This window comes from Mirounga leonina, unplaced genomic scaffold, assembly GCF_011800145.1.
Source record: "Mirounga leonina isolate KUSES-001 unplaced genomic scaffold, KU_Mleo_1.0 Mir_447, whole genome shotgun sequence".
NCBI lineage: Eukaryota > Metazoa > Chordata > Mammalia > Carnivora > Phocidae > Mirounga > Mirounga leonina.
In genome coordinates this window covers 1,551,556-1,579,448 of record NW_023270757.1, presented here as the reverse complement: position 1 = coordinate 1,579,448, position 27,893 = coordinate 1,551,556, and the positions used below count along the sequence as shown (strand labels likewise).

Here is a 27,893-nt window from a genome sequence, read left to right as displayed (position 1 = left end):
ATGAGCATCCCACACTGGTGGGACCAGCTGCGGGCCGGCAGCTCGGAGGTGGATTGGTGCGAGGACAACTACACCATCGTGCCTGCCATCGCCGAGTTCTACAACACGGTGCGGGAGCGGGAGCGGGGATGGCAGGCGGGCTTGAGGGAGGGGACCGCCACTAATCGTGGCTGCGCCTGGGACCTGGACGTGTATTTGGGGTATGCTGTCTCCAGGGCCAGAGTCGATCCGCGCGCCCCCTCCTCTGCGCTCCTTCCAGCTCTCCATCTGTCCTTTTCTGTCCCTATCCCGACATCTGGGCTCATCCTCCCCTTGTCATTTCCGTCTGATGGCTCTATTGTCTTGTTTGACCGGCACCTGTCCCGAAGCCCGTGGTCCGTGTCAGCCCTTCGCCCAGGTGGGTGACTCAGGGGCTGGTGAACCCGCCGGGACAATTCCCTTCCTCCCCTAGGATCTCTGTGGCGTGACGCACTTGGGTCGCATTGTGCGGTTTCTCCCTGAATACCTGCTGGAGGGTGGGGGGGGGGCGGGAGGAGGGAGTCCGCCGGCAGGTCTCAGGAGCAGGGCCCACTGCTGCCGTGCTGACTGGCCCCGCCCCACTAATACACCAATAATAGGTCGAGTTACTTTTGGCCAGAATCACATTAATTGCTACTAGTTCCTAGTTCTTTGCCTTTGGTTCCCAGGCTCAGTCCAGCCCCCAGGTCAACTCCCCCAGACCTGTGCCCTCTCCAGTGATTAAGCCTGGGGAGTGAGCGGGAAGTTTGGGAGTGATTGTGTGCGTGTTTCGTGGGCTTGCCTCGGTCCTTGCTACGGGCAGGCTGAGCCTTCCCCCCTGCAGTAGCCTGTGTGCTGTTAGTATTTATGGGAGGGAAAGCTTGATGCTCCAGGAAATGCCCCTTCTTCTCGCTGTGCGGTGGCTCTGGGTTCCCAGACCAAATCGAAGACTCTGCATGGTCATTTCTGCGGCTGCCCAAACACACACACACAAAAACAGGAACTCCTGGTTTACAAGTCACTGTGAATTTGAGGTTGTTCTTTCGGATTTTCTCCTTGGAGATGCTGGAGAGAATATACTTGGCGTGAGTCCGTCTGGAGGGATCTCCCATGAGCTTGTCCCAGCCCTTTCATTCATTGATGATGAAACTGAACTGTAGAGAAGGGAACGGTCATACTCATGTTTCCGGCACAATCCAGAAGTCTGCACTGTCCCTCCTTCTGCCCTCACAAACACTCCTGCTTCTTAATTAGGACCAGGTTAGTTCTTCAAGAAAGCCTGGCCCTCTGCTGTCTATAGATCCTGTGAAAGACTAGTGGAGGTGGCTACAGCTCACCTGTTGAACCCCTTCTTTCAGAGTTTACTCTTGGGGTAGATGGGGGCGGGGGGCACACAGGATGGGCTGGGGATGGCTGGGTACTTTCCATAGCCGTACTTTCTCCTTTTATAAGGTGGAGAGTACTATTAAGGATTTCACCAGAGAGTTAAGGAACAAATGACAGGCTGGGGACAAGTTCTCACACACCCAGCAAGATAATGACCTGTGGAGACCGAGGCCAGCTGAGAGTCAGGCCTGGTTCCTTGGCCAGAAGTTCATTTAGAGCTGTTCTGTGCCTGTCTTGAAAAGCCCCAGAGTGCTGGATGAGGGGGGACACTTTATGTTGTTTTTACTTTTAATCTAGTCCTGTTGGAGCTGTTGTGGAGTGAGTGCCAAAGTCTTTTTTTAGAAACGAACTGTCGCTCTTCAGCTGCAGTGTCTGTGGGTGATGAGCCTGGTTGGTCCTCCTGACAGGCCTTATTCTTTGGAATATTCCTACAAACCACAAAATTTGCTTTAGCCCTGCAGAGAGCTTTAAACCTCAGAGTAGTAGTTGGTCACCTAACTTTGTTGAGTCTAGGTCCAAAGAGCTTAGCGAAAACGGTTTCCTTCTCTCTGTTTCCAAGCCCTACTTATTTCTGAAGCTTATCACAGGACAAACCCGTGCTTATCTCTCTCTTGTATTGAGGAAGACCGTGAACTATTACATGGTGATAAACAGCTCATTAAATCCTCGTAGGAAGGCCGCAGATCTAATTATCCATTTTAGAAACATCATTACTAATTTTGAGGGAAAGGTTAAGGAACTGAAGATAGAAAATCAGGGGAGAACTGGGAGCAGGATCTAGAACCTTCTTAACGGGTCTTGGGGCTAGCACATCACTACTACAACTTCAGTCACTACTGGCTACCATGAATTGTTTGCTAGGTGTTGAACCTCTGCTGCACGGTGTATAGTCACCCTCAGTGGTGGGCACTCACTATTAGATCCACTGGATAAAAGGAAGAAACCAGGGTCTGGTGAGATGATGCAATTTGCTGAGGTCAAGAAAATGGCAGAATTAGAGCTAGAACTCGGTCCATTTGACTCTACAAAGATACTCCTCCTGAAGATGCAAATGCCATATAGCTCCTTTTGACTTATTTATTCTGCGCAGCACAGATGTTTATGATTGAGCCATTCTTTAACTGGAAACTCCTGCATTGGGACCATATGAACTACAGGATAAAACTCATGATGTTGGATATGAAAAAGTTTGTTTAGTTTTTTGTTATAGTTGTTCTGTATTTTAAAATGTTCACCTTAAAAATAAGTTACTTTACCAGCAAACGTGGGTTTATTTCAGAAAAAGAAAACTGCCATTCAGGACAAGCAAGCTATAGGAAAGCCATAGGCAAGACCAACAAACAAAGGAGAGGAATGTTATCTTATGGAAAAGGCGGAAGTCGGGAGGGGTTGTTTTGAACTGGGGAGTTCAGGGTGATTGTTTCTCATTGGCTGAGTGGCAGGGGTAGTGAATTTCTTATGGGAAATACAAGGTACATCTTTCCCTGTTGGGGCCTGGGATAGACCATTGGTTCCTGTTGGGGAATCTTCTGTTAGGGGTCTGTAATTGGGAGCCTCCCCTTCTTGCATCCTGAGTCTACTTCAGGGAGGTTTCCACTTACTAATTTTCACAAAGTAGCATGGTCATGGTAAAAAATTCAGAGCAGGCAAATTATAAAGTGAAAAATCTGTTTTTGTGTATCTTTTCAGACCTTTTTTCAGGCATTGTACAAAACACATGCATTTGTAAGTATATAAAATATGTATGTATAATGTATACCCACAATATCTAAGTTTTTATTTAACCCAGTTGAGATCATACTACACAAACTCCTCTTGATGTTTTCACTTAATAGATCTTAGAGATGGTCCTATATTGGCTCTGAGTTATCTTCCTCTTTACAATGTCTAATCAGTGTTCCATTTAATGGATTGACCGTGATTTATTCACCCACTCAGCCTCTTATTGATGGACACGTAGGGCAGTTTGTTTTATGCTTTCAATTTGGTTTCTGAGCAGTGATGCAATGAATATCCTTATATATGCATCTGGATGTACTTCTACAAGTACGAATCCTCTAGAGGGAATTGCTAGGACAAGGAGAGTGTTTACTTAAAGTCTGATAATTATTGCTAAATGGCCCACCAGAGAGAGTACCCTGGTTTATACACCCACTGACAGTGTTTGGGTGGACAAAGCATTTTGCTTTGGGGCCCTGCAAATCTCTATTGCCTCGAGACTTGTCATCATCCTTTGCTTCAGCCAAGCCCAGATCTCCCTTCCAAGAACATGTCATGTTCTTCCACCGCCTTTTGCTTCTGCACATTTTGTACTGTTTCTTCCACATATAAATTTTATTGACTTGAGTTCCTTTTTATGTTTTAAATTTCCAGGCTCTAGTCACACTGAAGAGAAGAACTCTAGAACGCACTGCTTTAGAGAAAAGTAGCTTCTGCTTTTTAACACTGGCTTAGCTTTTGGGGACTCTGTTGCTGGGCAGGGACTCAGGGGCTCAGGAGGAAATCCACTGGTGCTGAAAAAAAGTCTTGAAGCAAAATATATGCATAAAACCAGCCCATCATCTGTCGCCTTTCCCAAGGAGCTCTGCCACCCATCAAGATAAGGAAGGTAGTCCTGATATGCTAAAGCCCATGTCCCTGTAGGGCAGAATGACCTATATCCTGTCTCTGTTCATCTCTAGATCTATTTACTGGGCAGCTACTGTGTGCTTGTCACAGAGACCAGACCTGCAAACGGTCATCTCGGTGGTGACGGCCAGACCAGAGAGATGTACAAATTGGCAAGGGTATTATTAGTATTCTGCATGGGCTTGGTGTACTGTGGGGGAATTTCGCAAGAAGTCTTCAGAGTGGGGAGGCCAACTTGTCCTGGTTTGTCCAGGCTTTGCCCGATTTTGAAGCTGAAAGCCCCATGTCCTGGGGAACCTTCTTCAGTCCCAGGCCGGCCAGGACAGTTGGTCATCCCAGAGGCAGGAGGGGAGCAATGGAATGGAGGATTAGAAATCTGCATACAGTCAAGATGCACAGACCGCCTACCCAGCCAGGGGAATACCCCTTAGCTGTTTCTGAACCTCCTGTTCAGAAAATCTTACAGCCTGTTGCTTTGTCAGCATTTACCCTCTGCCTGGGAAAGTGCACACTCCCATGCATTGGGAGGAGATTGCTGTCTGTTCCTGAGATTATTTTGGTGTCATGTTATGGAGGAATTCGTGGAATGAGGAACTTTCTAAGGAAATAATTAATACATTTTAAAATCGCGGTTTCCTTTTAATTAAAAAAAAATCTGCTCTGCAGACATTAAGCAAATTAGTTCTCCAAAGCAATAGGCTTTAAAAAAAATACCCTTGGCTGAACTATTCAGCTTGAGTGACCCACACAATTGTTAGGGGAAGTTTCATTTCTCAGAAGAGATGGAGCCACTGAATGTGTGTTTTAACCAGGACTTGTTTGCTTATCTGTATTTCTTTCGGAGTTCCTTCCTCTTTTTGTCTTGGGGAGAGAGAATCTCCCTCTGATTTGGTCTTTCCCTTTCCATAGATGGAGGGCTTTAAAAAGACATGGTGAGCGCTGTGAATTGTGTAAGACTGTTTAATCACAGACCTGTACCTCCGAAACAAATAATACATTATATGTTAAAAAAAAAAAAAAAAAAGGAGAAGATAGCAGGAAGGGAAGAATGAAGGGGGGGAATCGGAGGGGGAGACGAACCATGAGAGACTATGGACTCTGAGAAACAAACTGAGGGTTCTAGAGGGGAGGGGGTGGGGGGATGGGTTAGCCTGGTGATGGGTATTAAAGAGGGCATGTACTGAATGGAGCACTGGGTGTTATACGCAAACAATGAATCATGGAACACTACATCAAAAACTCATGATGTAATGTATGGTGACTAACATAACATACTTTAAAATAAATAAATAAATAAATAAAAGGCATGGTAGAGGCCCGCCATCATTGGTAGCAGGGCTACGGAGAGGCAATAAAGTGATTTCCCTGTTATCTGGGAGATGTTCAAATGGTGCTTCTAAGTTGGACTTCTTAATATGTGCATTAAGAAAAAAATGTTTGAAGTCCCATGACTTTCCCGCAGGTGTAATGAACAACTTCATGCCTTTGTGAGTAGTGTCTAAACATTTAAACGTGATTAACACAGAAACCAGCATTGCACCGTATGTTACCTAGAATTTAAATACAAATTTGAAAAGGAAAAAAAGTGAAGAACACAAGTCAACAGCTTGTTGGGAGTCGGCTTGGCAGGAGATGGTTGCGCTTGTAAGGGAGATTGCAAGGACTTGAGGCAATGAAGACGGGGTAAAAAGCAAACCCAGTCCTACCCCCCCTAACTTTGTAGGAGGGGCTGTACATTGGGGCTCCTTCCCCTGAGGAGGGACTAGATAAACCGCTCGCATGTGTGGCACTTACAGCAAATGAGGTCAATCTATCTGAACTAGGGGGGAAAGGTTTGCGTAGCCTATTGTTGAAGGCAGAGCGATAATGTTATTATATGTGATATATACGTATTCACATAAATGCAAGGAAGATGACTCGAAGGCTGTGAATCTGAGGATAACCATTATCCCTCGGGAGGAGGATGGCAAGGAGACTTTAAAAAAATTACAGAATGAAACAGGAGAACACATTTATGTCTAAGAAAGGAGAAAGATCAGGTTTTGAGTTACCTCTGGTATAATAATTCCATTTTCCCTTCTCCCTTTCCTTCCTTCTCTGCTTAACAAAAGGAGCCACATTTAAATCACATCACAGGTGTGCAATGCGGGATAAGTCAGAATTTTTAGAGAACCAGTGAGGAGTTAAGCCAAGGAGGTCAGAGTGTGGCTGTGGGGGGGGGGGCTTGGAGGGGAAAATCAGCTCTGGGCAGGGGAAACAGCTCAGTGTGGGTCACTGCTCTGTGGGTGATTGCCTCTTTGACCTCGGCCAGCCTGGGGAGCCCTTCTGGGTGCTCACGCATTGCCCCTTGTCAAACAAGGGATGGTCTTGACATGCTCTCATTTTTACTCCTGAAGATCTCTCGTCCTTTAAGTGATTCCTTGGGAGGTTAAAGGCTATGATAGTAATGACAACCGACAGCTTCCTGCTGACAAGGCACACGCATTGGCAGAGTGGTAGAGATACTAGAATCCCCGTACATGACTGGTGGGAAGGTAACGTGGTCCAGCCACTGTGGGAAACAGCTTGGTGGTTCCTCACTGAGTTAAACATGGAGTTTCCATTGGATCCAGCAATACCAGCTTGGGCATCCGCCCAGAAGAAAACAAATCCTCAAAAATGTGTATGTGAATGTTCATAGCAGCCCTGTTCACAACAATCCGTCGATGAGTGAACGGATGAACAGTGTGGTCTTCAGACGATGGAACAAAAAGGCAGGAAGTACTGTATGTACCACAATGTGGAGGAACTGCAGACCTGTTGTGCTAAGTGAAAGAAGCCAGACACAAAGGTCCTAGAGTGTGTGATTCTATTTTCATGACATACCCAGAATAGGTAAACTCAGACACAGAAAGCAGATTAGCAGTTGCCAGGGGCTGGGGGGGGGGGGGGGGGGGGGGGGGAGGGGGAGCAGAAAGTACCTGCTTAATGGGTATAGGATTTCTTTTTGAGGGTGATAAAAAGATTTTAGAACTAGACAGAGGTGGGGCGCCTGGGTGGCTCAGTCGTTAAGGGTCTGCCTTCGGCTCGGGTCATGATCCCAGGGTCCTGGGATTGAGCCCCGCATCGGGCTCCCTGCTCCACAGGAGGCCTGCTTCTTCCTCTCCCACTCCCCCTGCTTGTGTTCCCTCTCTGTGTCTCTCTGTCAAATAAATAAAATCTTTAAAAGTTATCAAAGAGGGGTGCCTCGGTGGCTCAGTCATTAAGCATCTGCCTTCGGCTCAGGTCATGATCCTGGAGTCCTGGGATCGAGCCCCGCATCGGGCTCCCTGCTCGGCGGGAAGCCTGCTTCTCCCTCTCCCATTCCCCCTGCTTGTGTTCCCTCTCTCGCTGTCTCTCTCTGTCAAATAAATAAATAAAATCTTTAAAAAAAAACACAACAAACTAGACAGAGGTGATGGTTGCATATTCTGAGGGCATTTAATGACATGGAATTGTATACTCTAAAATGGTTCATTTTGTGTGATGTGAATTTTCCCTTGATTTAAAAAAAATTGGGAAAACAAAAAGGGGAGCTGGCTGTGACCTCCTAAAAACAAAAAGACAAAATAAATAAATAAATAAAACCAAAAACTAGAGGGGAGGTTCCAGAGTTATGTGGGCCAGTATGGTCATCACTAGGCACCTGTAGTTGTTAAGCATGTGGAATACGGCTGGTTCAGATGGAGACAGGCTGTTAAGTATGAAGTTCACTCAGCTTTATGTGAACAACAGAATGGAAAATACCTCGTTAATGATATTTAAATAGTGATTAGGTGTTGAAATGACAGTAATTTGATTAGAGAAGATATATTTTTTTGAAAAGCCAACTGCCCCCCTCCCCCGCCCGATAACAGGCTTAAATCCACACTAAAATCTGAAAGTTTGATCTTTACCTAAAAATAGATTTGATTAGGGGAAGAAATTGACAAAGGGCAGACCCTGGAAGCATCCTGCCTTTGTGTGGGCGCTGGAGAAAAAAGCTGGCCTTGCTAGCAGAAAATTTTGGGGAGCTGGGATGTCTAGTACTCACCTCCATATTAAGCTTTATTTTTTTTTTTTACCATTACTTAGTGCGGGTCTTACCTTTAAAAATATATGTGCAAGTAGATCAAAATGCTTCACAGTTAGCCTTGTGCAGAAAAAGAAGATGATTCTTGGAATCCAGAGAGGGGGTTGGGCAGCTTTCATAGATTGATCATGGGAGCAGCTATTAAAATGCTGCAGAGCGATGGGAAGAATCCCCCAAATGGCCATAAAGAAGGCTTAAATTTCCCTGTATCTGCAGTTAAAAAAAAAGAGATGTAAGAGCTTAAACAAGACGTGTGGCCACATTCATCCCAGTTTGCAAAGCTCATATTTGGAACATGCTGCTTTATTTTTTTGCCCCTTAATATTCATCTTTTCATTTTCCACCCCCCCTCCCTCCCCCCAGATCAGCAACGTCTTATTTTTCGTTTTACCGCCCATCTGCATGTGTTTATTTCGCCAGTACGCAACATGCTTCAACAGTGGGATCTACCTAATATGGACGCTCTTAGTTGTAGTGGGTAAGTGGATTTGTGTTCGAGCAGGGGCTGAGAGGGAGGAAATGGAATTCTGCACACTTCCTGTCCTATTTGAACATGATGTTTTGTAAACCAAAGTCACTCTGACGTCTTAGCGAACTTTTATTTTTGCTTTGATGCCAGAAGGAGGACGCCTCTGGACATGGGCTGGACACCCGGGGTGACGCCAGCCATCACTTAATGGCACGGGAGGGCTTATTTCTCTAACAGCTGTTGGGGCTGTGCCAGCGCTGTTTTCTGAGGACTTCTGAAGAAAATCACACAAAAGCGATTGAGCTGATGAGACTTTAGTGGATCAAAACGAGAAAAAAAATTTTTAGATGTTTGATCCTTCATTGTTCTGGGAAATGCTTGTATAATTTCCATTTCCTTCCACAGGCAGATTGGGAATTCTTAACAGTGAGAGAATGTTGACTTTTATTGAAAGCCTCTTCCCCCGAAGCCTCCTGGAGGACAGAGTGTTTAACTGGCATTATTCAAGCTCTGATGTGATCTTGGGTCCCTGCTTGCAATCCTCTTTCTAGGCTTCAAGGCTGCCTGTCTAGGTGGTGTGTGTTTCTTCCTTCAGCTTCTTTCAGTGAGAGTGTGATCTGGTGATTGTGACCGTGGTTGGTCGAATGGCTGGCCTTCAGCAGTGTGTTGGATTTGTGGGTCCGTTCTTCTGTGATGACCTTTTTTTAATTGGTTGTAATTGATTCTAGGAATTGGATCCGTCTACTTCCATGCAACCCTAAGTTTCTTGGGTCAGATGCTCGATGAACTTGCAATCCTTTGGGTTCTGATGTGTGCTCTGGCCATGTGGTTCCCCAGAAGGTACCTACCAAAGGTCTTTCGGAATGACAGGTAAGCTTGTGTTAAACAGTTTTGTATTTACTGCTGAGTACAGCACCCAACATCTCCATGTATGTATCAGGAAAACAGCACACAATGGAGCCTCCCCTTATGATGAGCTTATCAGATACTTGTTTAATATCCACGGGTTGTTTATTCTTTTAGACCGTAAACTGACGAAAGAGGGAATTTTAATATGCTTGGCAAAGAATTTATAGGATATTAGGGGTAAACGGTCAAATGTCTCCCTTACAGGATATGAACAAAAGTGGAAAGATTTTCAGTGGCGGAGAAATTACTGAATGGTAGTTCAGAGACCTTTGATTTTCTGCTAGAACATTTCCTTGAGTCCAATCCAATTCTATCTACCATTTGATAAGTTTATAGTAAAATCCCATTAAGGAATTGGTTCTTGTAGCTGTAGATCCCATGATTGTCAAATGGTATTGGTTTTACCTCTGCTGAGATCTACACACACACACACACACCCCCTCCAAGCTAGAAATCCAGAATTTCAGGAAGGGATGCTTATATGGTTATTCATCCAGTAAATATTTTTTTGAACACTTACTATGCATTTTTTCCAGACACTGGGATATAGCACTAAACAAAACAATAGAGCCTCTGCCTTCAGTGAGCTCATACTGAAGTTGGGGAGGCTACAAATCAGTGAACAAACAAACAATACAATGTTAGGATAAGTGCTCTGATAAAAAAATGAAGCTGGAAAGGAGGTAGAGGTGACATAGGGTGCTCATTTGGAGTTAGGTCAGGGAAAGCCTTTCTGAGGAGCTGTATGAGGTTTGTTAATATCTGAAGGAGCCGAAGAGAGTCAACCTCATAAAGATGAGAAATGCTCCTAGAACATATGACCCATACATATTTCTCTGTAGGACACTGTGTTTTATATGGATCCATATATATATATATATATGGATAAATAGTCTAAAAACATGGATTCAATCAAGCAAGCTGTGGGTACCCAGGGAAGAGCTGTACTAGGAAAATAAAGAATTCCTAGTGTTCCTGGTACTGTGAATAGGAATAGGAATTTTGGAGCTATTAAAGACAAAGGCTGTTCTCTATGGATGGAGGTGGGGAAGTGTCCATAAAACATGCTGGCTGCAAAGAGCACATGGTAGAACTGTGTGTGGGATAGCATAACTGTAGAATGAATTACCTAATCTCTTTTGGCATCTAGGTCTTTGTGTGCACATAGAAATAACTAGAGGAGGGGCGCCTGGGTGGCTCAGTTGGTTAAGCGACTGCCTTCGGCTCAGGTCATGATCCTGGAGTCCCGGGATCGAGTCCCGCATCGGGCTCCCTGCTCAGCGGGGAGTCTGCTTCTCCCTCTGCCCCTCCCCCCTCTCATGTACTCTCTCTCATTCTCGCTCTCTCAAATAAATAAAATCTTAAAAAAAAAAAAAATAACTAGAGGAGGAGGATAAACAGCCACTATCATTGGCTATTCTTAGGAAGGGGGAAGGGGGGCACCTGGGTGGCTCAGAGGGTTAAGCGTCTGCCTTTGGCTCAGGTCACGATCTCCAGGTCCTGGGATGGAGCCCCACATCGTGGGCTCCCTGCTCAGCAGGGAGTCTGCTTCTCCCTCTTCCTCTGCTCTCCCCACTGCTCCTACTCTCTCTCTTTCTGTATCTCTCTGTCTCAAATGAATAAATACAAAATTCTTAGCTGCAGGACCCCGAACCCACATGATCCTGCAGCAGCCCCTGGAACGAGGCCCCACAGGTTGGGCCCAGCGTGACCCACGGGCCGCGTCGGGGACGCCCCGAGCCTAGGACGTGAGCTCCCCTCTCCGAGGAGCTGTGCCCATGAGCACCAAGCAGCGCCTGGAGGAAGAGCAGGAGCCCTTTCGAAAACGGTTCCTTTCTGAAGAGAACGTGGCCACCCACTTCTCTCCACTCAGCCTGCACAATGACCACTCTTACTACAGCCTCCACTCAGGAGCCCTTGCTCTGAGCTGCTTCTCTCGCACCACCCTGGGAACCTGATCCCTGAGGCCCTCCAGCTGCTGAGGCTAGGGGACACCCCCACTCCCCACTACCCTGCAACCCAAGCTGGGGAGATAATGGAGCTCTGAGTGCTGGTGGGCAGTAGTTCTGTCCACCTTCCTTCTTCCCCACAACAGAGAAGACCAGCATCCCCACCAAGGGACCAGCTGTCCTGAATATTCTCCAGACCAGGCCTCTGGGCCCCAGGACCTACTCTCAACAGAGGAGGACACTGACTCCCACAGAGCCTTGGGGTGGGGGGAGCAGGAGGCACAGGAGCATGGGAAGGGAGGCATCCCCCCCAGAACTGAATAAAGATTGCTGAGCATATGAAAAAAAAAATTCTTAAAAAAAAAAAAAGGAATGGGGGAGGGAGTGGGGGAGAGAACTTTCACTTTTACCTTTAATTTATACTGTTGTGCAGTTTTTTTTTAAACAAAGAGCACATGTTACTTTTTAATAATAACACATTTTTCAGTGAAGTAGGGAGAAAACATACTTCAGATGAACTAGCTGTACTATCTTCATTGTACAGAGCAGGATTTGAATTAAAGTGTTTTCTTTGACTATCGTCGAGCAGATAAAGGATCCTCAAGGTTACTTATCCAAAAAATGAGCGTGAGAGAGCCAGCAGTTGACGAGAGGTGACAAGAAGGGCATTCCTGGCTTCAGGAGAAATACAGCCTCCGTTGGCTGTGGCCTTCTCAGTGGAGGAAGGAGGCTTCAGCGTGTGGCAGGTTGGCTGGGGCGGTTTGGTGTCTAGTCTTGTGCTCGCTTGTCCGGCTTCGGGAGAATGACTGGGGGTGCTTAGAAAGCCTCGTGAGGTGGAGAAGGGGGGCAGCGCCAGGCAAGTCAGGAGGGCCTTCGCAGGAGGGGCTTTCGGGCTCTGGCTGAGAAACATCGTTTACCTTTGGCCTTTCCTGTCGAGTCAGAGGGTGGCCACCAGTCACCTCCATCCCTGCCCGAGCCTGGTGGGTGGGAGGTGGAGAGCTGAGGAATCTCTTTGCTCTTAGATCTGATCTTTCTTTCTTTTTTTTTTTTTTTTTTAAGATTTTTTATTTATTTGACAGAGAGAGAGACAGTGAGAGAGGGAACACAAGCAGGGGGAGTGGGAGACGGAGAAGCAGGCTTCCCGCCGAGCAGGGAGCCCGATGTGGGGCTCGATCCCAGGACCCTGGGATCATGACCTGAGCCGAAGGCAGATGCTTAACGACTGAGCCACCCAGGCGCCCCTTAGATCTGATCTTTCAAGTTCTGGGGGCTGAGTGAGAAGCCTCACACAGAAGAATGGTTTTGTTCGTGGCACTCTGGAGGTGCCACTTGAAATTCCAAGCGACAGTTTGGTGTGTGTTCATAGTAGAGAATCTTTTTCTTTTTCATTTCTTTTTTTTTTTTTTTAAGTAGGCTCCGCACCCAGTGTGGAGCCCAACACAGGGCTCGAACTCATGACCCCGAGATCCAGACCTGAGCTGAGATCAAGATTTGGATGCTTAACCACAAACTGAGCCACACAGGCCGCCCCTGTCTTTTTGATTTCTTGACAGGAGGGGTGAGGGAATGTTATGAGCAGGAGAAAAGAAAATGGGGCAATGGATGTAGTTATAAAGCTTACCAACTTTAATAATGAAACCGTACCGTGGGACAGAGAGGTGACCACTTGGGACTTTTTTTATTGCCGGCACCATTTCTCTGGGAAGACGTGACCACACTGTCTTCAGCTTGGAGAGAGTCCTTCGGAGCCCTGAGCACCACAGATGTCCATGTCCCTGGTTTTGGAGACTCCCTGGGTTTGAATCCTAGGTTCCCTGCTTACAGACGGTGTGGCTCGTCTTGACTCTTTCATTTTCTGTTTCGTCATTTGTCAAATTAGGTAAATAATCCTCTCTCGAGAGGATCCTGCGTATCAGATACGTATCTGATACTGTAGCGTATCTGATACTGTAGCGTATCTGATACTGTAGCGTATCAGAAACATGGCGAGTGCTCAGAGTTCGCTTCCAGTACTGCCAATGACACATGGAGATTTCTGCCTGGCATTTCTGAGACGCGCGTGCGCACACACGCACTGAAGGGGAGAATGGGAATGGGAGATGCGAATGAAGATAAGGCATATGTTATGGGAAAGTAGCACACTATAAATAAGGATTTCAACTCTGTTCGTCCGCCTTCAACTTGCCAGTGACAAGGAGAACAAGACGACAAAACCCCTTTTTGTGGGCCTCACTGCCCCGGACGGGGACAGGTGCAGCTCTGAGTCCAAGTGGCAGCCAGAACAAAAACTTCATGTCAAAACAGGGATTTCTCTAGACCAGGGATCATGTGGTTTACCTATCCAAGTTAACATCTCTTTTTGTGATCTAGACTTTGCTGGAATATTTCTAAAAACACATTAAAGTAGTTCCAGTGTGAGATTTCTGGAGGAGGGGCAACAGAGCGTGGTGGCTAAGTGTATCAGACGGACATGGCTTTGGGTGATAGGGTTTTTTTTTTTTTTAAAAGCTCTGGTACCTCATTTAGCTCATCTGTAAACTGCAGATATTAAGGGTACCTTATGGGGTTGGAAATATAGGGGGAAATCCTAGAAGTTGTACAGTGTCTTGTGCAGAGTAAGGACTCAGTAAGGGCTAGCAGTTGTTAAGAATGGCTAATATGGATAAGTGTTTTGAAGAATGTCTAGAACAGCAGGGAAATTATTAAATTTTACCGTATAAATAGGAATAATTGGCAAGTCAAAAAAAAAAAAAGCATTTTATCTTGCCTAGAATGTCCTAAGAATCATACACTCAGTTGTTGATGGTTAATAATTTCTAGACATTTTTGTTTTGAGAAAAAAAAAAACCCCAAGAACAAAGAACTATGATGGACTAATTATTTCCATTTCTTAAAGATTTATCCTGCTGTGATTTTTATGATTTTGCCCTCACTTTATAATCCAATTCAGGTTTTGAATCCTGAGTTACCAGGCTGGGGTCTGGCCATCCTGCTCTAGCTGGATGACTGGGGGCCAGGGCCTTAGACTCTCTGGGCCTTATCAGTTCCTTACTTAGAAAAGGACATGGGTGGACCTTCCGGGACCAGATGCTGTAATCCTGTGACTATCATGGGCTAGTTGTTCTACATAGGTTATGTTTTAGTCCTAAAGGGTGGTTTAAAGCAGTGGATCCTAACCAGGGTGTCCCTTGAGGGAAGTTTGTGGACAGGTTTTTGATGGTTATCATGAAGGAGGTTTTATCATCCATAAAAGCCATCTCACTTCGGAGGAGTAAAGGGGGCGTTACCAGGTATTTGCTATAGAAAAGGAGCACAGGGTCTGGCAGGGTTCAAACCTCTGCTCTAATGGGTGGCTAATGGTAACAGCAGTAGCAGCTTTGTTACGTTATGTTGATGGTGTTGGGCTGTTTTGATTAGGGGGAATTGAGGATGGGGTGATCGGGGTTCCCTGACCTCATGTTCCAGTTTGAGCCCATAATGGGCTGGGAAGTGGAGAAGACGACCAGAGACCAGGGGTTGCCTGGTGTCATGGATAAGACAACACTCTGTCAGAACCCTGCGCTCCTGGACATGGCCAGCTCTCTTGTCCCCAGGACCTCTGGTGACCCTGGGGTCGGCCGGTCTGGCTCTGTGACTTGTGTGGACTTCTTCGGGCTGAGGTTTTGTCTGCTCAGCCACCTTCCTGAAGCGCATTCCTCCACACCCTCTGGACCGACATGGGCGGCGTCTGCCTCTGTTCTCCTTAAAGCGAGTTTCTTCAGGCTTGCTGCCTTTGAACTGTTTGGTAATGCCCTCCCGAGCCTTTGGGGATTGCCACACCAGCCCTGTCAGGTTTTCCCGAGAGCAGCTATTATTCACAATAACTTTTTTTTTTTTAAAGATTTATTTGAGAGAGCGAGAATGAGAGAGAGAGAGAGAGAGAGAGTACATGAGAGGGGGGAGGGTTAGGAGAAGCAGGCTCCCCGCTGAGCAGGGAGCCCGATGTGGGACTCGATCCCGGGACTCCAGGATCATGACCTGAGCCGAAGGCAGTCGCTTAACCAACTGTGCCACCCAGGCGCCCCACACAATAACATTATTTAAAATAGCACTTATTCTCACACAAAGGGAATGATAACAGTAATAGTGGATTTTTATTAGCACAGAACCATGTACCAGGCACCATGTTAAGTGCTTTGATGCTTATAGGAACACCATGGGGTAGGGGGTCTTCATTTTCATATGGGAAACATGAGGCTTGGAGGGTTTCGGGACTTGACAAAAGGTCCCACAGCTACTGAGTGATGGAAGCAAGTGAGCACACATCTGTCACCTGGAAGACCTGTGCTTACAACACTCTTGCCCTAACTCCCGAACCATTGAGCTAGAGAAGTAATGCAATTTGCAAGTTTTCTTTTTTCTTTCTTTTTTTTTTTTTTTTTTAACTGTTCATCCAATCTAAAAAGGCTGAAAAGCCTTGGTACAGGTCATAGCACCTCAAAACCCAGTAAAGGAGTTATTGTGGGTCCCCAAGGGCCATTTGCATGATGGGGATAGAAGAGGGGAGCTGCGGGCCGTCCACCTCGGGCTGGAGCAGGCAGGCTTTCCTCCAGTGGCAAGGGTTGCCAGCCAAGGCCAGGAGGAAAACAGTTCTCCTGAGGATTTGCTGCCTGGACCCTTTCCCGCATATGTATTTTTTCTCTGGTTGAAGCTCAGGGCTACACTTCCTGTTCATTCCAGTCAGAAAGTTGGCAGCTCGATCAATGATTTCCTGCACCTTGATGATAAATGGTTTTCCTCTTTGAGAAATTTGTATTTTGGAGATTTCAGTGTACTTTGATTTCTCTATAATGGAATTTCATTCAGATGAGTTTCCCAACTGTGACCTGTTCCGGGGATTTTGGCCAAGGTAAATTGTGCTAATGAGGAATAAAAGAAACTTCAGGAAAATCATGTGCTCCTAAATTTCAGTCATGGATGAGGCCTTGGGGATCATCTAGTCCAGCCTTTTCACTTTATAGATAAGGAAATGGAATCCCAGGGAGAGAAGAAGGAGCATGTCCAGGATCACGTCGCCACTTCTGACTCTTTCTCCTGAAAGTACATCCACTGAAGGGTGTGAGGATGGTATTTTTCTTGTTTCTTTTTTCTACAGATTTTATTTATTTGAGAGAGAGAGAGAGAGAAGGCGAGAGCGCGCACATGTTTGTGTGGCACGAGTGGGGGGAAGGGCAGAGGAGGAGGGAGAGGGGACAAGCAGGCTCCCTACTGAGCACGGAGCCTGATGTGGGGCTCCATCTCATGACCCTGAGATCCTGACCTGAGCTGAAATCAAGAGTTGGCTGCTTAACTGACTGAGCCACCCAGGTGCCCTGAGGATGGTATTTTTCTAAGATGGGTCATGTCAAAAACTTGTCAACACAAAATTCCAATGCACGCTAGTCTGTGAGTTGCTGGTAAATAGACAGTCTTAGAATTTATTCTTAAGACTTTTAGCTGTATGTGCTAGACACAGTTTTTTTTTTTTTTTTTTTAAGATTTTATTTGACAGAGAGAGCACAAGCAAGGGAGGTGGCAGGTAGAGGGAGAAGGAGAAGCAGGCTCCCTGCTGAGCAGCGAGCAAGACGTGGGACTCTATCCCAGGACCCTGGGATCACGACCTGAGCCAAAGGCAGCCACTTAACTGACTGAGCCACCCAGGCACCCCAGATTTTTTCTTTTAAGCTAAGGAGCTTTGTGGTTTGTAAATGGTCCCTGTTTTTCTTATAAAAGTCTTCCACGCTCACCTTGTAGAACAGGGGTTGGCAAGCTGGGTCCTGTGAACCAGATGGGTCCACTGCCTGTTTTTGCAAATCAAGTTTTATTGGTGTACAGCCACGCCCATTCCCTTACTGCTTGTCTACAGGGGCAGACTTAGGGAGCTGCGGAGGTCCTAGGACCTGCAAAACCCAAAGCATTTGCACTCTCACCCTTTACAGAAAAAGTTTGCTAGACCCTGCTGTAAAACATCTGAAAAAAGTATAGAAAAAAGTAACACTAAGAAAACAGTTATCCATATCTGACCCTCGGGGACTGAGATGGATTCTCATTTTACCATTCTCCTGGCTAAATGTTTGTCAAATTTCCGGTTATTGCCTAAGCATAAATTGCTAGAAGTAGAATTCCTGAGCCCGTGAGCGTGAGTGGGTTTGAGACTCCGGGTACTCGATGCACAACTCCTCAGCTCGCACACTCGTCTGCAGTTCCTGTACTTTGTCGGCATTCACCAAACAAACAAGAGCTCCTTGGCTAACAGTTCGGTTTGCTTTCATTGATTCAGGGGCAGGTTCAAGGCGGTGGTCTGCGTCCTTTCTGCCGTCACGACATGCCTGGCGTTTGTCAAGCCCGCCATCAACAACATCTCTCTGATGACCCTCGGGGTTCCTTGCACTGTGCTGCTCATTGCAGAGCTAAGAAGGTGGGTGCCTTCGTTTTTCCCGCCTGCCCCTTAGGCTGTCCCTGGGTTGGGAACACACCAGCTTCTGTTTTTTTTTTTTTTTAAGATTTATTAGAGAGAGAGCACGAACCGGGAGAGGGGCAGAGAGAGAGGGAGAATCTCAGGCCGAATCCCCGCTGAGCGCAGAGCCCAACACGGGGCTTGATCCCACGATCCTGAGATCATGACCTGAGCTGAAACCAAGAGTCGGTTGCTTAACCGACTGAGCCACCCAGGCTCCCGGCTTGTTTTTTTTTTTTTTTTTTACTGCCCTCAAGTGTGGAAGCGGAGTTTGACTCTTCACGTAGAGTTAGTTCCTGACTGTGGATTGGAAGCACGTTTGATGGTTTGGCTCAAAATGTTAATGATCTCACTTCCAGAAAGAGGGGAGCGGCTGGTTAGTGGATGCAGTGCATCCCAATGATCTGAAGCTAGCTTAGCAGGAACATCTCAAGGACCTGGTGAGTGCCTAGACCAGCCTGGGAGACTTAATTCTGTACAAAGAATAGATTTGTTCATATGAGAAGAATAAGAAGAAAAGTCCTAATGAGGCTATTGCATTCACACACAGAAGGAAAAACAAACGTCTCTATACAAGGCAACATTGACTCTAGGCATAATACTGTTGACTATGCTAGTCTCTCGGACACTTCGTTTCTTATTTGCAACCTATCCGGTAAAGCCTTTGCTATTTGCCTAAGGATTTTCCTTTGGAAAGTTCTATACTCAGGTTCAGGTTGATATCTAGAAACAGTTTAGCCTTGTGTGTACATGACTTCTTCTTTAACCCCAAAATACATGAGACCACCGCCCTTATTGTAGTACTCAGAAAATGCTTTTTCTTTGTACCCATCTTTAGCAGTGCATTTTAATTCCTGACTTTCTCATTGTTACGGACATGGTATTCAACTGAAGTCTCAGATCTCTCTTCCTTTGTGTGAGAGTTGCCGCTGTGTGTAGTGTGTGGACAGCTTTCTCTCAGTCTTTGTTTTGAGAGGAGATACATGGTTCTTCCCACTGCTTTGCCTCTGGGGGCTGCTTACAATGTCGGCCAGACCAGGCAGGGTCAAAGGTGATTGAAGAAGTATTTAAAAATACTGGTTGACAGATGAAGGATGCTGTCCGGTCTTGTCTTGTTGGCTTTCCTCAGTAGCCTTGAAGGAGTGGAAAAATAAGAGGCTGGTTTCAGAACGCTAATAGGATTTTGAAGCTCTTTGGAAAACACACAAAGTGCCAATAAAGAGATCTGAAATGAATTTGTAATAGTCCAGCGGTACTGGCTTATATTTGGCCTGAATTGAATAGAATGTGCAGAACCTAGGTATGTTTCTGGAGAATTCATTGCAGTCTAGTTCATTTTAACTCTTGATACTATGTTTTAGCCGAAAATTTTGTTAGAAAGTAGCTTAAGGAAAGGGAAAATATTTTTAACTCCTATTTAAACAAGAACAAATGAAGGAAGACAGTGGCTAGGGCAGATTGCGGTTTAAATAAATTCTGCTTCAAGAGTATGACCTTTAAGCAGGGAAACATTTTCCTTTTTTTTTATTTTTTAAGATTTTATTTATTTAAGAGAGAGAAAGCACACAAGCAGCGGGGAGGGGCAGAGGGAGAAGCAGACTCCCCGCTGAGCTGGGAGCCCAGCGCAGGACTTGAGCCCAGCACCCTGGGATCATGACCTGGGATCATGACCTCCATTGCTCAAAGCACCATTTACCCATTTGCTCAAAGCAGAGCAGAAGCCTGCTCCCTCTTTCTTCCCTGAACATCCCATCTCATCACTTTCATTTTTCCATTAGTTGACATTAAAATTGACATCAAGTTCAATATCCTCAATATGGCCCCTATGTGCCTCTAATAGTCTCTTTTTTTAGCTGACCTTGCAATTAGGATGAAGTTCAAAATCCTAACATGGCCCCCACCTGCTGATCTGGCCTGCACGAAGCTCCCCCCTTACATTCTGTCCTCTAGCTGTTCTGACCTTCCCTATCCCCCAGGTCCTTGTTCATGCTGTCCCATCCTCTGACTCTCCTGCTTGGCTTACTTCTGGCTCATCGTTGACTCACCTGTTTGGCTCAATTGTTCATAGCACCACCAACTTCTTTCTGGCACCCTTCCCAAATGTAATTAAAAAATTATTCGTGCTGGTTTTTTGTTTAGTGTCTGTCCCTTCTCTTGATGTAGACTCCATGGACAGGAACAAGGCCCCTATGTTCACTACTGTGTCCCAGTTCCCCCCGAGTCCCAACAAGGAGAGAGAAGATGGTTGTTGGCCTGCCTTGATAAAATTCCCAGACAGGGGATGCCCTTACTGCTCTTTGCATTTCCTTCCAGGACCTTCCCTGCTGACATTAGCGATAATCTGTAATGTAGCAGCTCAATATTTCTCGTCCATCCTCTGCTCAAAGGAGCTAGGGAAGCTTTCTGTTTCTCATTAGCCTTGTTGCTAGAGCTTGTTTCTAGTTTTTTATTTTCATTGTCCTTTCTGAACTTTCTCTCAGACCATGTGGCAACAACATTTTATTTGGGATTATGAGCAGACATTTACTGAAATTTGTGTTGTCATATTATGAAGTGACTCAGCTGCATTTAATATATTTTAAAGTAGGTGCTTCCCCCCCCCCCGATTATAGGAGTGAGTCTGTTAAGGACAACTTTGAGAATACAACAAAGGGTTAAGAAGAGGAGAACAGATAGCAGCTCAGATTTTTTTTATCCTATAATAGGATCCTGTTGTATATATCACTTTTGATCTGCTTTTTTCATTTAATCTCACGTTGATATTTTGGTAGGAGCCCTAAAAAGTGTGAATAAAACCCAAAGGAGCCCAGGTATGGGCAAGACCCAGGTGCAGATAGGCCTGGTCAGCAGCAGGTAGCAGGCCCTGTCCCTCTAGCAACAGAGGAAGGGACAGTACCAGGCCTCCGTGAGACCCTGACTTTGCAGGGCTTTCCCCCCCACGTGACTCATCCCTGGCAAGAGAGACAGAATGCCACTCAACACAAGCTCTGTCTCTCCAGCATGCTGTGTTCTGGGGTGTTCCTTAAGCCAAGGTTTCTAGGTTGAATTGAGTGTACATGGGTTCTCTTGTACCAAATTGTCTATAGTTGTTGACACTTGTTTTTGTCTGTTTTCATTTTATCTTTTAAAATAGCAAGGCAAGAGCCCTTTTCATTTTGCCTTTCACAGTGCCTAGCATGCATTCAGAGAATTTGGTACCCAATCAACGTGGGTACTGTTTAAAAAAAAAAAAAAATCTGGGAAAAAATGTGCTCCTTAGATCACTGGCATCCAGTTAACATTTTCCTTTACTTCCTTGTTTTATTTATTCATTCAGCTAGCATTTATTTCATGCCTCTTCTGGGTCATACACTGTCTATACTTGGTGAAAAGCAGGTAGAGTTCTTACTCTCGCTGAGCTTACTGTCTACTCGGATATTAGACCTTCCACAAATAATTACACCAGTGAAGACAGTGTCAGTTTGTGTTGAGTGTTAGGAAGGAAAATGGCAGGCACTCCCAGGGCGGACGACGTAGTAGGGGTGGGGGCTGTCAGAGAAAGTCTATTTGAGAAGGCGCCCTGGAAGCTGAGACCTGAGGAGGCAGAGAAAGCGGAGCCGAGAGGGAGGAGGAGCCTCTGTGAGGGCGAGCCATTCAACAGAGCTAAGTAGGAATTTAGTGTCTCCAGTCCTGGGCCGCTGTTGTTTCAAAAAGTTTTTTTCAAGGACTACATTTAGCTCTCCTCCAAAAGGGTATTTGTTTTTTTGAGTAGGCCTTTCTGAACCTTCTGCGCATCCTGGTTTCGCTGATGCCTCCTCAGGCGGCTGGGAAAGGTACCAACCAGTCAGGTTTCTGACACGTGTACAACAAATATGAACAAATAGCTGTGGCCCCTTCTCGGGGGCAGATGTTACGTTGGACTCTGGGTCCCGAGAGCGAGCTTGACTGACCTGGGAGCGGTCCGTGGAGGGAGGGAGACCCTGAGGGAGGGAGGGCCGGGAAGGACCCTCAGCCACCAGCTACCTCTGGGCCTTCCCCGCCTAGGACTGGAAGTCACCCCCTCCCCCCTTTATGAACGATTCAGGAACAAGGAAAGGAAATGGCAATGGAAATTTCTCTGGGCTGTTAACTGAAAAACATTTTGTCCCGGCATATGTGGGAGCTCTTTCTTTCATTCAGCACATAGTGGGAGCCTTCTGTATGTCCCCTGCTGTTCCAGGGGAAGACCAACCGTCAACAAGGAAAACATGGAGGATGCTAGAGGGGTTATAATCCCTACAGAGAAATTAGAGAAGAAGGAAATGGTGGGGGGAGCGTCACTTAGGGGGTGGAGACCCATGGTGCAATTGTTAACAGTGGTCAGGAAAGGGTTTACTGAGGGACATTTGAGTAGAGATTCGGGAGTCAGTAAACCAGGTGGTTATGCGAGGAAGAGCATTCCAGGTGGCAGGAATAGCCAGTGCTAAGGTCTGGGGAACTTGATGGGGCTATTTGAGGAGCGCAGGGATCCTTGGGGGGCGGGGAGTTGATGAGCAGAGGCAGCGAGGGGCAGAGTATGTAGGAGAACAGGAGTTCATCATGGACATGTTAAATTTAGGTCTGTGTTACACATGGGTGGATATGTCCAGAAGGTAGCTGCGTATGTGAGTCTCGAGTCAGGGAGAGGCCTGGGTGAGAACACGGCTTTGGGAGTCATCTGTGTATGTACGTATGGTATCTACATTCACAGGCTTGTGGGGTGACAGGATGTTGGGTGGGACCTCCAGGGCCGAGGGGCTGGGGGTCTGGGGTGGGGCGGTGTGAGGAGCCAGAAGGGGCCAGCAAGGTGGGTGACAACCCAGACTGAGGGTGACTTGCTTTCTGGATCCCTGTGTAGGTGTGACAACGTGCGTGTCTTCAAGCTGGGCCTTTTCTCGGGCCTCTGGTGGACCCTGGCGCTCTTCTGCTGGATCAGTGACCGAGCCTTCTGTGAGCTGCTTTCGTCCTTCCACTTTCCCTACCTGCACTGTGTATGGTAAGCCCCGGCCACCGCACAGGGGTCCGTACCTGCTGTTCTTTTCCCTGCACGGTGCGGCGGGTGTGCAAGAGGACGGAGCACGGCCTGGGTGCACCTCTCTCCTCACAGAGATGGTCAGACCTTCCGGAAGCAATGGAAGGTATTGTCAAACACAGCATCCGCTCCAGGGAGCAGGCTCAGCCGGAACAAAAAGACCTGTTGTGTGTGCCTCGAGTCTGCGGTCTCTTACCTCTAGCTCCATTACCAAAGCATAAAGGAGCTTGAAAACCAAGTCCGTAACCTGAGCTCTAGTTAGATCGCCCAGGGTCGGGTGGGGGTGGGGAAAGCTTGGGACAGAGGTGATGTGGGGACTGGGATGCCCAAGTGACCAGGTGAAGGCATCACAGGCCAACTGGGGACAGTCTCACCCATTCACTTTACAGGTAGGGACAGATGCCCAGAGAAGGGAATTCATTGTTCAGGATCACTCCCCTGGGAGTTGAGTCATTGGAAACTGGAGCAGCTATGCGTTGGCATGCTCAGGATACGCGGTTAAAGAAAAAAAAAAAAACAGTTTATTAAACAGCATGCAGACTCCTATAGTCAGAACGCCAAGGAGGAAGTCGAGTGGTTTTTTCCTATGAACTGCTTCAGCACCCAACCCAGAGCCCTGTTTCCCTGTCCCCCAGAACTTCTGATTGCAAAAGAGAACAGGGACCTAGGGAAGTCTGCTTTAGACTGTCCCTTGTAAATTGAGAGCCCCCAGGGAGAATTATAGTGGTAAGGAGCTGGGAAAACTTTATTAGATCCAAGATTCAGAAGTTTGACTTCTATCAGGAGATGCCTAAAACTCTAGGGTTTGAAAGAACTCGTGTGAATTTCCTTGAACATGGGAACTTGTATAGATCTAGCATGAGACCCGACTTGCTCTCAGTTTAAGGCCTGGGGACTCCCAGGACTGTTTGCAAAAGACAGAACAAAGAAAAACAGCACAAACTGGAGATTCCAGTCTGAGGGTCCTTTTCCTGGTATTTTTTTAGGTTCAACCTCGACTCACACTAGTGGATTTATGCACTGTAAATTTGAGTTATAATGGAGATAATAAAATGCAGATTTTAAGTGTACACTTTGATGAGTTTTGATAAATGTATACACATGTGTAAATATGACCTCATTCAAGGTAAAGTACATATTTTTATCAATCTAAGTATCTTGGTAACGTTAGCTATTTAAGCAAAATTCAAAAATTAGATTGTAATAACTTTGGCTCAGACTTGAATTTGTTTCTAGGTTTGGTGTACTTCCTGCTTTTTCTTTTTTTTTTTTTTAAAGATTTTATTTATTTATTTGACAGAGAGAGACACAGCGAGAGAGGGAACACAAGCAGGGGGAGTGGGAGAGGGAGAAGCAGGCTTCCTGCAGAGGAGGGAGCCCGATGCGGGGCTCGATCCCAGGACCCTGGGACCATGACCTGAGCCGAAGGCAGACGCTTAACGACTGAGCCACCCAGGCGCCCCGTACTTCCTGCTTTTTCAAAGTTGAACCGTATTTTTGTCCCAGTTATGGCATTTTAAGAACAAATTTAAACAGAAGTATAGAGGGGCTCTCATAATTCTGTCCACCAAAGAGTGGTAACAATTGTTCACAGCCTGAGGTTAATCCTTCCGGATTTTAAGATTTTTAAGTAATTACTGTACCTAACGTGGTGTTTCAACCCCGAGATCAAGAGTCCCACATTCCACTGACTCAGCCAGCCAGGTGCCCCTCCTTCCAGATTTTTTAAAAAAGATTATTAGAGACGCACAAGCGAGCACGGGTGAGTGAGCATGGGAGGGTAGGGCAGAGGGAGAGAGAAACTTAAGCTGACTCCATGCTCAGTGCAGAGCCCAACATGGGGCTCAATCTCACAACCCTGAGATCATGACCTGAGCCAAAAACAAGAGTTGGCCGCCTAACTGACTACTCCACCCATGCACCCACCTTCCAGATTTTTCATGTCTATTTCTCTAATGCTACTTTTTAAAAACAAAGATTGTATCACCTATAGAATGATACTATGTGTTTTGTTTTGCTCTTTCTTCATACAGGGAATACTAGATTGTGGACCACTTTCCTTACCAATGCATACATATTATCTTCCATTTTTTTGTGTCCAATTAATATTTCACATTATGGATGCTTTAGAATTTAGCCAACCTCTCTGTTAATAATTAGGTTATTTGTTCATGCCTAAACATTTCCTTAGGTTAAATTTTATATATCTATAGATTATATCTGTATCTATAGATACAGGTACATACATAGATCTATATCTCCAAAGTATTAATGCACACTTTTTATTAAAGTCTGTAAGATAATGCCTTTTACCCATACTTTCATATATACTAGATATTAACTCTTAAATCTTGTTAACCTGATTAAAAATATTTTTATGTTTTTGTAAAAAATTATTATTGTTGAGCATCTTTTCCAGTGTAAGTTCACTGTGCACATTTCTTCGGTTGAAAGGTACCTTTTCATTTGTCTTCCCTGTGCAGTGTTTCCATTTTTAAAAATTTATATCTAGCACCTGGTGTCTGGCACGGAGTAACCAGTCATTACTGTCCAATAACTGTATGTATTATGCAAATTTGCATCATTTTCAAGAGTATGGAGAATACTACATTGAGCCCTCCTGGAGGCAACGTCCAGCTTCAGTATTTATCAGCCTGAGGCCAATGTCAGTCATGCCATCTTTACCCACGGCCTGCCCCCCACCCTGATTGTTTTAAAGGGCATTCCGTGAAATGATTTTTTTGAGAGTTCTCTGGAATGTAGGGATTTTATTTTATTTTTTTGAGAGAGAGCACATGTGTGCGAGGGGGGTGGGCAGAGAGAGAGGGAGAGGGAGAGAATCCTAAGCGGGGTCCATGCTCAGTGCAGAGCCCAACAAAGGGCTGGATCTCAGGATCCTCAGATCATGACCTGAGCGGAAATCAAGAGTTGGCTGCTTAACCGACTGAGCCACCCAGGTGCCCCAGAATATAGGGATTTTAACTCCTTGGTCATATGGTACAAATATCTCACACCCCCCCCACCCTGTTTCCCATTTGTCTTTCAGTATATGATGGTATTTTTGTGCCCTATTGGTTTTCAACAGTCATGTTCTCCCATTGTCAGTCTCTTCCTAAAGGGTTTCTGGACTTTTCAGTATCAGAAAGGCCTCCCCTACCACAGTTCATAAAAATATAGTCAAAGAAAATATTTTAAAAATAGGTTTTTGATCTTTAGCTCATCTGGAATTCAATTTCAATCTAGAGTAGAGGGAAGGGTTACCTGCTTTTAAATGGTCGCTTGCTTGATAAAAGATTCATGTTAAAACTTTTTACAGACACAGTAAAAGTTTCCCTACTAAACTGTAAAAGCAATTTAGTATAAAAGGATAATAAAAGGCATAAGCTATGTATAAAAACTGTTGGAGGAAGAAGGCGGATCTTATCAGATGTTCTCAGTTGGTTCCATCTTCTTAGCACCTAGCTTGATAGCGTGAAGATGGTAAATCGAGAAAGTAGGAGTTGAACAGTCTTATTTGAAGTTTGACTTTTTTTCTCTTCAACTTTCCTGTAGTTTTCTAATTTTAAATCCTTGGGCCTCGGTCTTCAGGGTTGAGCCCCAAAGGCATTTGCATGTTTGCTCCTGTTACCACGTGGAATATTTCAGAACTTTCTAAAACAGGCCGCGTTTGCTCCAGATTTATCGTTCTCCTGCTATTCCGGGGCTTGTTGGTTACCTTAACCCTTCCTGGTTGGAAGGGGTGCTGTGCAGTCCTTCCCTTTAGGGAAGGGGGGAAGAGGGGGGAGGGGCTAGAGGGCGGGAGGGGAGGGGCAGGCTCGCTGGAAGGCGGCTATCTTTGTTTGCCCCTGCTGGGTGCTCACCTCCTGTGTCCTTTTGCAGGCACATCCTCATCTGCCTTGCTGCCTACCTGGGCTGTGTGTGCTTTGCCTACTTTGATGCTGCGTCCGAGATCCCCGAGCAGGGCCCTGTCATCAAGTTCTGGCCCAGCGAGAAATGGGCCTTCATCGGCGTCCCCTACGTGTCCCTCCTGTGTGCCAGCAAGAAATCACCGGTCAAGATCACGTGATGGCAAGGCAGTGGCTGGCTTCTCTGCTTGTTTTCCCTCCTGCACTGGGCTTCGCTTGCCGGCAAAGACAGCCGGTGGTTTGTAGAGTTGGGGGTAGGGTCTGTCTTCTTAGTATTCTGTTCCCTTGAGCTCTGACTAGCGTGTCTGTGGCCCACCAGGACTGAGGAGGAGGGTCTGCCCCGTTCCCGAAGATGGAAAGTGCAGAGCTGAGGGCCACCAGGTAGATCTTCTCAGTGTCCCTTCCAGATGCAATGACTGGTTGGGCTGTATCCTTTGGGATGGCAGAGCAGTCCCTTGGGGGAGCCTCATTTCCCAGGAGGAGTTTGCTGCAGACCGCACCGTTCCCATGGGCTCTCAGAGCGGACGCTCCTGCTGACGGACTCTGACAGGCAAGACAGGCTGACTGATGGAAGATGCCAGGGATTTTCATTTGGGAAAACAGTCCTAAAATAAAAGCAAGCCAATGAAACCCACACAGGACTTGTGGCTGAGGAGGCTACTGGTCCACTCGGAGAATCTCAGTAACTGGATTTTACATGTGCTTGTGAATCCTTTCTCTACTACCTCTGCTGAGAGACGGGGACTTCAGAGGAGGGTGAAGCTGACGGAAAAACCCTCTGTGCCAAAAGCTACACTCCACTTTAAGCCATTCTTGAAGATGAGCACAATTCCTAAATGTTGACGTTGTTGCCCCCCCCCCCCCCAGCCCAGTGGCCTCCAACACACCGAGAAGAATAGGTGTGTCTGAGCCCTCTGCACACAGACCCCGCTCCTTGCTGCTGAGCTCTGTAAGGTCAAGGCCTTGGGATGGTCCGGGTGGGGATCCTAGTTTAACATCTGGAGCCAACACGAAGTTCTGGAAACTTCTGCTGATGGGAAGCCTTCTATTCTGGAA

General features: G+C 46.2%; 1 protein-coding gene and 1 pseudogene across 1 annotated transcript; both read left to right on the top strand.

The window, feature by feature from the left end:
* On the top strand, positions 1–27,595 carry ACER2 (alkaline ceramidase 2). Its single transcript, XM_034987924.1, has 6 exons — positions 1–108; positions 8,465–8,579; positions 9,299–9,440; positions 17,727–17,864; positions 22,759–22,896; positions 26,812–27,595. The coding sequence occupies exons 1-6, from the start codon at positions 1–3 to the stop codon at positions 26,996–26,998; spliced, it is 828 nt and encodes a 275-aa protein (XP_034843815.1). The 3' UTR covers positions 26,999–27,595.
* LOC117999027 lies at positions 9,368–11,810 on the top strand (annotated as a pseudogene).
* Positions 27,596–27,893: the final 298 nt, after the last annotated feature.

Bases quoted from the DNA above. Each gene is read 5' to 3' on its own strand.
- ACER2 (XM_034987924.1), top strand. From the start codon at position 1: ATGAGCATCCCACACTGGTGGGACCAGCTGCGGGCCGGCAGCTCGGAG. The intron at 8,580-9,298 runs GTAAGTGGATTT...AATTGATTCTAG, and splicing joins GACGCTCTTAGTTGTAGTGG to GAATTGGATCCGTCTACTTC. The intron at 9,441-17,726 runs GTAAGCTTGTGT...TCATTGATTCAG, and splicing joins AAGGTCTTTCGGAATGACAG to GGGCAGGTTCAAGGCGGTGG.